This window comes from Hyperolius riggenbachi, chromosome 7, assembly GCF_040937935.1.
Source record: "Hyperolius riggenbachi isolate aHypRig1 chromosome 7, aHypRig1.pri, whole genome shotgun sequence".
In the NCBI taxonomy this organism is placed as follows: domain Eukaryota; kingdom Metazoa; phylum Chordata; class Amphibia; order Anura; family Hyperoliidae; genus Hyperolius; species Hyperolius riggenbachi.
Genome location: NC_090652.1, coordinates 126516935 through 126529933, shown reverse-complemented (window position 1 = coordinate 126529933; position 12999 = coordinate 126516935). Strand labels below are relative to the sequence as shown.

At 43.1% G+C, this 12999-nt stretch overlaps 1 protein-coding gene across 2 annotated transcripts in view; it reads left to right on the top strand.

Moving 5' to 3' along the window:
* The window catches only part of CDR2 (cerebellar degeneration related protein 2), a 39158-nt gene extending 28007 nt beyond the window's left edge, over positions 1–11151 (top strand). For both annotated transcript variants that reach the window (XM_068246802.1, XM_068246801.1), the window contains 3 exons: positions 1034–1182; positions 6613–6777; positions 9168–11151. In XM_068246802.1, coding sequence (XP_068102903.1) covers positions 1034–1182; positions 6613–6777; positions 9168–10023 — 1170 coding nt within the window. In that variant the 3' untranslated portion in view covers positions 10024–11151. The remainder of the gene's footprint in view (positions 1–1033; positions 1183–6612; positions 6778–9167) is intronic.
* The last annotated feature ends 1848 nt before the right edge of the window (positions 11152–12999 follow it).

Sequence of the window (12999 nt, the reverse complement as noted above, 5' to 3'; positions counted from 1 at the left end):
CCACCTGTACCACCATTTTGCAGATACTCAGTGACTGTCAGCTGCCTGCTCAGGCCCAGCTTAAAGGAAGGGGGTTCTTAGAACCTGCCAAATATGTTACACAACACCTAATGTGAGAGGGATATGGAGGCTGCCATATTTATTTCCATTTACACAATACCAGTTACCTGGCATCTTGCTGACCTTTCCAGCCTCAGTAGTGTATCACACACCTGAAACAAGCATAGGGCTAATCCAGTCACACTTCAGCCAGAAACATCTGATCTGCATGCTTGCCAATGTACACGATACGATTCTTTGTACGATTCAATTACGATTCTATTTACGATTCGATTAAATCCGACATGTCTAATCGGATTCGATTCAGTTCGATTTGCCATTGCAAAACCATGGCAAATCGAATTGATTTGAATCCCGATCGGACATGTTGGATTTAATCGAATCGTAATTAAATCGCATCGTGTAGATTGGGCTTTAAGGCTAAAAGTATTAGCAGAGGATTAACAGGACAGCCAGGTAAGTTGCATTGTAGGGCAGTAAATATGTCAACCTCCATATCGCTCTCACTTCCAGTGTCCTTTAAAGCTGGCTTGGTCTTCAGAGGTGCAGTATGGGAGTGAGAGGCAGCGAATGGGTCAAATGCTTATTTGTTTAAAGAATATCAGCTTCTCCTGTGTGAGCAGGGCTGCTGTTGGGGACTAGATTCTCCCTTCTGCTTAAAGCCATTACTTCTCTGCACACATCTACTGTCCTATCAGTTACTATGACGAGCAATAATAGGTGTTCCAATTCCAGGTTCGCCTCCACACTTATTCCGACTTCTCAGTGACTGCAGTGAAATAATGGCTGACAGTCTTGTCAAACTCTCTGCCCAAGTCTCCACACACACTCCATCCCCACTTCAAATCTGTCACTCCCCAGACAGATCATTTCCTGCTCTCCAGTAGTGTGAGAATATACGGCATGTGATGGGATGACTTTGTTGGGAGTTTGGCTATTGCTGTGGAGCTTGACGTCTCTCTTTACATGGCAGTACCTGACAAAGCAGCTGGACTTGCTGAGACGGATGAATGAACAGCATGCCAAGGTTTATGAGCAGCTGGATGTCACAGCCAGGGAGCTGGAAGATTCCAACCAGAAGCTGGTGCAGGAGAGCCGGGCGTCACAACAAAAGATTACTAGGTAAGAATGCTTAATGTAATCTACTCCTTTATCCAGCAGCAGCTGCCATAACCTGACAAGTGCAAAGCAAAATCCCATTTCCAGTGTGACCAGTTTTTCGCCTCTATGTAGTGCAGCTTATCAGTGCATGCCCTGATCTATGTTTTGTGTTACCAGTTTTCTTCATCCATGCAGGGCTGCTGGTAAGTATCTTTATACATGAAATGGAAAATTCCAGGTACACTCGGAACACTAATGCCTCAGTCAGATATGAATGACAGGCAGGAGACTGGGATATAACTGTCTGCCCTCCTTTCCAAGGGACGAAAAGCTCTGTATACAGCATTCACAATCAAATTGTCCCGGAAACAGTGCAGTGTTTGGTGGTAATCGATGTAAAACTGTTCTTTGGTTCATTAGAACTGAAAATTCAGTTGATCCAAAAGTTGGATTTTACAATCATATCTGAGGAGAGAAAATGTCCTAATCAATCTGTTTATGGGAACAATCAAGAATCATAAAGATCATAAAAAGCGTATCAAAAGATCGCATCTGATTTGTACCGTTAATGGGCACCTTAACTCTGAGTGTAAATATATTGGACTTTCTGATGTTTGCACCAGTACATGCCTTTTAAGGGAACCTGAAACTTGGAGGCTGCCATATTTATTTCCTTTTAAACAATACCAGTTGCCTTGCAGCCCTTCAGATCTATTTGGCTGCAGCAGTGTCTGAATCACACCAGAAACAAGTATGTTATTGTCAGATCAGACAAGATTAGCTGCAAACACCTGATCTACAGTATGAATCCTAAACTGAAACCTTTCTAAATGTTAAAGGGGAACTTCAGCCTAAACAAACATTTTGGGCTTGATTCACAAGAGTGCTGTTAGCACGGCCGTTTTTGCGCGAATTTTCACGTGAAATCGATATCGTTTCGCGCGCAATGCGAAAATTCGTATGAAAATGGCCGTGCTAACAGTTAGCACTCTTTTGTGAATCAAGCCCATTGTCATCAAGTTACATTACTTATGTTAATTAGAATAGATAGGTAATCTCTTACCCACCCTGTTTTAAAAGAACAGGCAAATGTTTGTGATTCATGGGGGCTGCCATCTTTGTCATGGCGGCAGCCATCTTTTTGGTTGAAAGGTGAGGAGACACAGGAGCAGGAGACACAGTTCCAACTGTCCTGTGTCCTGATTACCCCTCCCAGCTGCACCAAAACAGCAAAACGAAAACAACATCAGAAATCCCATCATGCTTTGCACAGCATCAGGGGAAAAAAGCCCGGGCAGTTTTCTTCTGTGCAGCTAAAATGAGGCTTGTATAAGAGAAACAAAGTTTTGATGCTGTGAAACTGTTAGCCTTTTCAGTGCTGCTGAGTCGATTTTTAGTCCGGAGGTTCACTTTAACCACTTCTCAACCACAGGGGTTTTCACCGAAAAACCACAGCAATTTTCACATTTCAGGGAGGCAAGGGATAATGGGGGGGTATAATTTATTAAAAAAAAAACCTAACTGATGCTGATCACTCACTAATGCTGTATTAGTTATCGGAGATCCTCTCACGAGTGATCTCAGTAACTGTAACAGCATAGTGACTCATTCAATGTTTACACACATTCTGAATGAATGAGCACTGTTATTGGCTTTGGCAGTGCTCATTTAAACTTGCAAGCACTTTGATTGGCTTTGTGAACACGTGTTCACATCAGCCAATCACTGAGCAGCGGGTGCCCGACGCGTACGCGCATCCGCGTGCACACAGCAGAAAAATAAACAGAAGTTGTTTATCTACGCCCCTGTGACTTAGGTGAATTTTAAAGGGGTGTAGATAAGCGTGGCAGAGGTTGCCAAGTGGTTAAAGGGAACCTGAAGTGAGAGGCATATGGAGGCTGCCATATTTATTTCCTTTTAAACAATACCAGTTGCCTGATAGTCCTGCTGATCCTCTGCCCCTAATACTTTAATCCATAGACCCTGAACAAGTATGCAACAGATGAGGTGTTTCTGACATTGTCAGGTCTGACAAGATTTCTGGTGTATGATTCTGACACCATTGCAGCCTAATAGATCAGAAGGACAGCCAGGCAACTAGTATTGTTTAAAAAGCAATGAATATGTTAGCCTCCATATCCGTCTCACTTCATGTGTCCTTTAATGCTGAATACGTAATAAAATTAAAGCCTAGTCTTCAGCCATGATGATCTTGTTGGGCCTGGCAGTGCATCATGTGCATATTTGGTCTGGAATTTGCATGCTGTCAGCCAATCCTATTATAGAGATCAGATCCTGCATGAGGTAGGTCAGTTATAGCTAAATGTCTGTATCCTAAACCCAGGGCCGGCACTACCATTAAGGCAAAGGAGGCAGCTGCCCCAGGGCCCCAGAGCTTGTAGGGGCCCCCAGTGGCTACAAGAGGAAAAAACATTTTTGCAAATCGGCCTTATAGTTTTTGAGAAAAACGATTTATAAAGTTTCAAAGGGGGAAAAAAAACACATTTAAAAACCTGCCGACTTTAATGGTTAATAGCAAATCCACCTTAAATGCTAGAAATCCTAAATTTGCAGGATATGTTAAGGAGATCATTAGGAATAAGAGGAAAAAACAATTTTTCAAAAAGACCTTATAGTTTTTGAGAAAATCGATTTTAAAGTTTAGAAGGAAAAAAGTATAGTTTTAAATGCGGTAAATGTCACTTTTAGTAGCTAACCTAACAGTAGTGTAATTTTACATGCATCAAACGAAAGCGCAATAAATTTCCTGATGGGGTTTCCAGGGGGTCTATACGCAGCCGCAGCGCTTTGGCCAGGGATCGCTATACAGCCGCCATATGGCTGTATGAAGATCCCTGGTATTTTTTTCCTATTTTCCCAATTTTTTTTTTATGTTTAGAGTGTGGGAATTTTTTTTTTTTTTTTTAAATTATGTGGGGTCCCCCCTCCTGAAACTTTGTAACCCCTTGTCCCCCATGCAGGCTGGGATAGCCAGAATGTGGAGCTCTGACCGATTGGGATTTCACACCCTGACTATACCAGCTGCAAAAAAGGTCCCCTAATGCCGATTTTTGTTCCGGGGTATATGTAGGGGGGGACCCCCAGGTTTATTTTGCCCTGGGGCCCCATTGTTGCTTAAACCGGCCCTGCCTAAACCAGAGTATACAAGTGCTATGAGTGTCTGGCAGACAGCAAGATGCACCCTCCCTACGCCATACTTTTGTATAGTTCCGCCTCCCAGCTGCTGTACTGATCCACCTACATCAGACGATGTATGGGTAGATCTACCAAGAGATGTTGAGCGCCATAAACCGCAGGCTTATTCCCAATCAATTTCTGCATGAAATCTTTCTGGAATCAGCCTAGTGGTGCTGCTTTGCCGTCCCCAGGGCTGTCCTCCCCCAGTGTAAAACGTGCCCATGTATATGCCAGCAACCACGTGGGCGCATGTATGTTGATGGAGCCGTCACTGACAGGTAAAGTATGCACAGGGCACATTTTACACTAGGTGGGATGAAGCCAGAGGTTCCATCACGTTGGTTGCTCATCTCGATATCATTTGCTGTTACCCCCGCGGACCCAATTGAGTACGCCGGGCCAACATCTTGCAGCATGTCCGATTGATACATGCAACCAATGTATGCATGAAATTGGTCACATCGCCGATCAGGCATGCCCTTGGTGGCACCGATTTTCAGCAAGTTATGATAATCAGATGGTCGATCGTCCGCCAAGTCGCCTGATGTATGGCCACCTTTATCCTTGCTGCGTGGATTAGTCCAGGCGTACGAGAGAGAACGGCGCCGGAGACTTGGGCGCAGGACACAGCCAGTATATGGCTGATCCTGCTGCCGCACAAGTCCGGGCCGTGTTAATTACTATTCCCCCTCCAGGCCGACATGGATAGTGGGGGAATGAAATAACTCGGCTTCCAGCAATCGCTGGAATCCGAATTATTGTTTTAAAAGCAACTTCAGGTCCGTCTTCTGACGGCGCTGAAGTTACTCCCTGTGCCTGCGATAGCCGTAGTTCCTATTACGGCCTATGGTGGCGCCGGCTGCGCCCAAGTCTCCAGCGCTGGATTTACCGTGTTCGTAGTCCAGGTGATACAAGGGGTTTGGTACCCACAAGCAGATAAGGCTCTAATGGATACAGCTGACCTAACCCTTCAGATGTTTTAAGGTGACCATACACTCACCAACATCTTCTGTCAATATCTGGTGTCAATCTATAAGTGTATGGCCACCTTTTGAAAGAATTGGGGTCAGAGACACAGAGCTCTCATACAGCAGTTATTTCACAAAATTGCAGTTCGGATGAAAAATATTTCCCCCTGGTTGCACCATAATCTGTATGGGACCTTTTTTTCCTGTAATGGGTGCTGCCCTCCCCACAGATTTTGGCCCCTTCCATGTATTCGCATGGAGGCATGGCAAATGCAAAACTTATAGTTTAAGGGGCACTTATTGTCACGGTCCTGTGATGTAGATTGCATGCATAGAGTAAACCTACCCAGCATGTGGTACTCAGTAACGTATAGCCTGTACATAAACTGCACCACCAATGATAATCAAGAAAGTACAAATTGTATTGAACAATGGAAAACATAAAACCACTTGAAAAGAGGTCCAAAAGACCACTACAAAACCCATTATACAGACACATGATGATGTCATAATATACAATGCACCACAATGTCAATGTAACTGCCTGAAATAACAATGTACTCTGAGGTTCAACAAGAACCCCAATCAAGGTATGGGGACCCGGGTCATGTACTAAGAACAAAGCCAAATCTGGTACAAGTGCTCAGATGTAGAAATATAGATCAGTGATCCAAACTGCAAATGGACATATGCTCATAGACATGAGTCAAAAAAAGTGTAAGTATGATTGCAAGATAGTAACAGTGATAGGCAAGCATACAGTGGAACAATGTACAACTACCAAGTGGTTAAGCATACTGTACCGACCCAGGGACTCCATTGGGGTTCTTGTTGAACCTCAGTCTAGAGTACATTGTTATTTCAGGCAGTTACATTGACATTGTGGTGAAGCATTGTATATTATGACATTATCATGTGTCTGTATAATGGGTGTTGTGTAGTGGTCTTTTGGACCTCCTTTTAAGTGGTTTTATGTTTTCCATTGTTCAATAAAATTTGTACTTTCTTGATTATCATTGGTGGTGCAGTTTATGTGCGGTCTTTTTCTTGTCAGTAAATTGTACCTTATTCTGTACTTTGCACACCATTCTGCGTATGGGTTTGCAGATGCTTCTATTGATTTGTACAGTAACTTATAGCCGATGCATTCCGTTCTGCAGAGAGGGTGAACCAATCCTTCCTGGACAGCTGCATCTCTGCATGTTCCCTTTGTTTATAAATCGTATTAATTGTATTTGGATGCCAGTCTCCATGGGAAGTAATGCTTTTTCCCTCATCTCTTTAGTCTGACAGAGACTATTGAAGGATTGCAGGTCTACATTGATGACCTCCAGAAACAAGTGGAAGAACTGAAGAAACCGAACCGGGTATGTCGCAGTCGTGATAAATTTGAGCAGTCCAGATCCACGCACAGCGTCTCCTGTCTGAAAGAACTGTACGACCTACGCAAGTAAGTCCTGTGTAGCTCTCCCACTGATTATCGTTTTTGATTAGTTGTCCACTGCCTCCTAGTGGCAACAGCAAAGTAGGGACAGGGACAGCAAAGTAGGGACATGAAACAGGCAGGATTCGATTGGTCCATTTTCAAGCTGCACAAATTGGCATAATTAAATGAAGCAGAGTTGATATTCAATTGGTCCATTTTCAAGCTGCATTAATTTACATAATGCCGGATCAACCTGGAATTATTTGCATCTCTTAGGCCATTTATACAGCAAAGAACGCTGATTCATGGCTTCTGCAATGAATTACTACTTTATTGTAGAGAATCCATTGAGGAAGACTGCCATCTGATGGCAATGCAATTGTCCTGGGAACTTGGGAGAAGTGGCATTTTTGGTGATGCCATTACATAAATGGTGAAATAGAAATTGAGTATTGACATAATGAGGTTTTACACAGCAGTAACCATTTTGAGTTTATAACTTCGGTAGCATTCCTTGGTTTGCACCTGCATGGGTACAAAAAACACAACAAAACCCCTTTATATATCCTTGTGTATGGATCAATGTAGAGTATCCCAGTAATGTAGTTGTACAGTGCAGAGAGCGTCAGATCTCCTTCTCTGCCAACTCCCAGTCCTACACAAGAGCCCCCAGCTCAATGCTTTCATAGGAAGGAAAGGCATACCTGCTTTCTCCAACAGCCAGGACCACAGCAACTCTTTTTCTGCTGCCCTGCCTCCTACAGACTGTTTGGTGGCCCACACATCCCAATGCCTCATCTAACATTGATTGGGGGAGCCAGAAGAATAAGCACAGGAAAAAAAAATGCAGGCCTTCCCTACCTGCGGAACTATTAGTCAACACTAGCTGACTGTTTTTTATGGTTTTGGATTGGCTTTCAGAACACAAAATGACAGTTACTTTCTTAGGCTGTCTTCAGCAGCAATCTGATCTGAATTCAGCATGCCTGTGTGAGTGGGATGGAGGTTAGTTTTGGGTGAATTGGTTGAGTTTGGGTGCCTAAGTTAAAGCAGGTTACAAAGCCTGATGTAATTGTTCTCACTCTACTCCACCTATGAACAGTCATGTTTATCCAACCAACGTTTTCCTGTTCCCTAGCTAATGACTTCAGAAGTACCTTGAAGCTGTCAGATAGTGCTCCCATACCCAAATGCATGTCTATACCTAGCTTTGTCCAGTGAATAATGCTTGAGTGTATTTCAACTTAAAGCGGACCTAAACCAAGAACTTTCTCTCTGCTCTAAAATAAAAGTAAATGCATAATAACCTTTAAAGAGAAACCTTTCTTTATCAGAGCCTGAGCCCGCTAACGCACTTGTGCGCAGTTGTGTCCACTTTTCAGCAACACAATGTTACAGATGCTGAAAAGCGGACACAACTGCGTTAGTGGGGTCAGGCCGGATCCACACTAACTGCTTTTGTGAGCAGATGCGTTTGATTAGCGATTGCTGAACGCTTTTTAAAAAAAAATCGCTCCCATTCACTTTCATTAAAATCAGTTAAAAATTGCAGCGATCGCGTACACCATTTTTACTACTTTTTTTTTTTTTTTTGTACTCAGCAAGCGCTAATCAAATGCAAGCATTTTATAGTGTGAATCGGGTCTTACAGCTTACAGAGCTCCGGCAATAAATCTGCAGCGTCTACTTCCTGGTTTCATGGGTGCATAGAAAGAGTTAACATCCTGTGCTTAAATATTAGCACCCAACTCGGCAAAGGTTGGACAGAGCTATGAGCTCAAATTACACTGGTTAATTACTTGCAGCTAAGGGGGAATTAGACAGGCTGTTTTCTCTAAACACACATTGGGTGGATTTCTCTGTGTTTTACTTGTCACTTGTGCAAGAGTTTAGGTCCGCTTTGAAGGATCCCCAAACTGACGTGACATGATGAGATAGATATGTGTATGTACAGTGCCTAGCATACAAATAACTATGCTGTGGTTTTTTTTTTTTTCTTTCTCTGCCTGAAAGCGTTAAATATCAGGTATGTAAGTGGCTGACTCAGTGCTGACTCAGACAGGAAGTGACTACAGTGTGACCCTCACTGATAAATTCCCCTTTTTACCTCTTTCTTGCTCTCAGAAGCCATTTTCTGCTAGGAAAGTGTTTTATAGTTGGAATTTCTTATCAGTAAGGGTCACACTGTAGTCACTTCCTGTCTGAGTCAGGACTGAGTCAGCCACTTACGTACCTGATATTTAACTCTTTCAGGCAGAGAAAGGAAAAAAAGGAACACAGCATAGGTATTTGTGTGTTAGGCACTGTACATACACATATCTATCTCATCATGTCACATGTCAGTTCGGGTATCCTTTAAGTCATATTGTGATTAATGAATTTACAGAACAATAAATGTCATGCATTCTCTGCAGGTATTTTGTGTATGACCATATCTTTGCTGAGAAGATTACCTCTCTGAACACTCAGCCTGGTCCACTTGAAGAGGAAAATGAGAATTTAAAGAGGTCTTTGGCAATGCTAGAGATGCAGCTTGGTAACGAGCGCAAGAAGAGGGAGAACTTGGAGGAGGAATACAACCAGGTACTCAAAGAAAACTCGGAAATTGAGCAGATTATTCATGATAGAGACTATGTCCATGCCCGGGCGGAAGAACTGGAAGCGGAGGTGGCAGAAATGCGCCAGAGATGTCGATCAGATGGTGTATTTGCAAGTAATCTTGAGAAGCTGATACCAGAGTCTATCTTCATCTCCTTCAAGGAGAATACAGACCGGGATATGGAACAGGAGTCAAAGATACGCACCATTGAAGTTGACAAAAAGCCGTTAAAGAGGAGCAACAGCGAGATGATCCTGCCAAGTGCTACTGCAGAAGCCATTTGTAATGGTCATGAAGAGACCTGTATCCGGAGAACAGAAGCGATCAAACAACGAGGAATTTCACTGCTTAATGAGGTGGACTCTCAATACAGTGCTCTCAAAATAAAGTATGAGGAGCTACTTCAGCGCTGCCAGTTAGAGGACCACTTATTCAGCCACAAGTCAGTCCAGACCTCTAAACTGTCCACCAGCTCGTTCAGTGAGTCTTCTCCAGAAGATGCTGCCCCACTGTGTTCCTTATCTACCAAGGACGATGCTAGTTCCCCTGGAACCCAGCCAGAGTATAAAGTTCTGTTTCAGGAAATATTTAGCTGTATCAACAAAACCAAAGAAGAAATTAATGAGCATCGAACAAAATACAAACAGATTTGCCACACTAATAACAGCTAGAAATCTCAGTATTCTGGAACTTAACTGCATAAGTCCACATCTTCTATTTAAATCACATCTAAACTGAAAGCTTAAGTCTGCATTATTAGATGTGTGTAAATGTGGATCCCAATCTCTCACTGTTAAATACTGAAAGACTCAATGTAGCTGCTCCTTTCTGATCCACCGAATTTCCATTTCATAACTGCCACAGTAGTCATGATCTGAGTCTTCAATGAAAGTTCATAGAGGCTCTGATTGACAGCTCATGATCTGGGTTTTTTTTTTTTTTTTTTACAAGCACCACTTGCCCACACTATTCTCTGAAGTACATTTAGATCTTTGATCTTATGAAGATGATGTTATTTGGCACAACTAAAAATGACTCTGTAGCTAGGATATGATCCATGGCCTTCTGAAATTCCTTTTCTGCCCAAAGGGAAATATTGACATTAGTGTTGCATGGATTCTTTGAAACATTGGTTAGAGCAGAATTGTAGATCAGAACTAGTTGGGTAATGGATGCCATTTGTAAACTAAAGTATTGCTTGGGAATTACAAATTCGTGAGGTGGAATTACACTATAAAATGATGTCTGTCCTTTATTTTTGTTTTTAAATGCATGACGACAAAGATTTGCTATGGCTACCTCATTGGCCTCTTCCCAGATGAGATGATCCATATTGACATTGGGTATTTTTTTTTCTTCTACGCCAACCACTTTTATTGTACATACAGTATGTTTATTATCTTGGCTAAGCTTTAAAGTTTTTCCACGTAGTTGCTCAATGTGGGCCGTTATTTAAATCATTTAATCTCTTCTAGGGAAAAAGCCATATAGAAGACACCATGTTGGTGCCACCTTGCCTTCGTTAATCTTAATTTTTTATTTAAGTACCAGGCACTTAGTGCAATAAATACTTTGGACCGTATGGTTGGTCATTTATTAGGTAAGTATCTATACTTACCTTGTATTTTATTTTTTATATTTTAAATTGTTTGTTTTTGGGGGGACCTTTTTTACCCTGACTTTTTATTTTTATGTGAAAAACTGGTTAACTGTACTCTCAGTCCGGCTGGAAAGAGTAGCTCTTAAAGCACGTACACACGCCGTATTGTTATAAACAACGGGTTCGTCGGACACTCCTGCGGGGCGGTCGTTCTGCCAACAGTAGTACGTAAGTACAGGCTGTTGGCAGACTGATAATACTGTTTTTGACTGATCTGCCTGGCGGATCAGTTAAACACAAGTCTTATCAGTTTGCCAACAGCCTGTACTCGCATACTACTGTCGGCAGAACGACCGCCCCGCAGGAGTGTCTGAAGAACCCGTTGTTTGTAACAATACGGCGTGTGTACGTGCCTTTATGCCCTGAATGTCACAAAGTATGATTACCATGACATAAGCACACCAGACTGCCTCATATCAAGTGTAGTTGTTCATTGTAACCTTCAGCAATTATGGCTCCTTTTCCCCTTAGACACCTTGCCTTTGAAAGCTTGAATTATTCCCATCTGCTCTACCCCCCCCCCCCCCCCCCCTCTCCCTCTCCCTTTGTATCTTGATCTGGCAGGTTTACAGGTCCTTCTCAAAAAATTAGCATATTGTGATAAAGTTCATTATTTTCTGTAATGTACTGATAAACATTAGACTTTCATATATTTTAGATTCATTACACACAAGTGAAGTAGTTCAAGCCTTTTATTGTTTTAATATTGATGATTTTGGCATACAGCTCATGAAAACACAACATTCCTATCTCAAAAAAATTAGCATATTTCATCCGACCAATAAAGTAAGTGTTTTTAAAACAACAAAAGTCAACCTTCAAATAATTCTGTTCAGTTATGCATTCAATACTTGGTCGGGAATCCTTTTGCAGAAATGACTACCTCAGTGCGGCGTGGCATGGAGGCAATCAGCCTGTGGCACTGCTCAGGTGTTATGGAGGCCCAGGATGCTTCGATAGCGGCCTTAAGCTCATCCAGAGTGTTGGGTCTTGCGTCTCTCAACTTTCTCTTCACAATATCCCACAGATTCTCTATGGGGTTCAGGTCAGGAGAGTTTGCAGGCTAATTGAGCACAGTAATACCATGGTCAGTAAACCATTTACCAGTGGTTTTGGCACTGTGAGCAGGTGCCAGGTCGTGCTGGAAAATGAAATCTTCATCTCCATAAAGCTTTTCAGCAGATGGAAGCATGAAGTGCTCCAAAATCTCCTGATAGCTAGCTGCATTGACCCTGCCCCTGATAAAACACAGTGGACCAACACCAGCAGCTAACATGGCACCCCAGACCATCACTGACTGTGGTACTTGACACTGGACTTCAGGCATTTTGGCATTTCCCTCCCCCAGTCTTCCTCCAGACTCTGGCACCTTGATTTCCGAATGACATGCAAAAGTTGCTTTCATCCGAAAAAAGTACTTTGGACCACTGAGCAACAGTCCAGTGCTTCTTCTCTGTAGCCCAGGTCAGGCGCTTCTGCCGCTGTTTCTGGTTCAAAAGTGGCTTGATCTGGGGAATGTGACACCTGTAGCCCATTTCCTGTACACGGTGGCTCTGGATGTTTCTACTCCAGACTCGGTCCACTGCTTCCGCAGGTCCCCCAAGGTCTGGAATCGACCCTTCTCCACAAGCTTCCTCAGGGTCTGGTCATCTCTTCCCCTTGTGCGTTTTCTGCCACTTCCCTTTGAGCTGCCTTGATACAGCACTCTGAGAACAGCCTATTCGTTCAGAAATTTCTTTGTATCTTACCCTTTTGCTTGAGGCTGCTTACACACTAAGACGTTACAGGCGCACGTTAGTGCGCCTGTAACGCTCCCCCAACGCACAGCAATGTAACACAAGTGGGCTGTTCACACAGCCCACGTTGTGTTACATGTAACGCTGCACGTTCTCCAGAAAGTGCAGCATGCTACGGCGTTACAGCAGCTATAGCCGTGTTAGACTGTTTGCACATGCACAGTGGGGGGCGGAGAGGAGGCGGGGAGAGC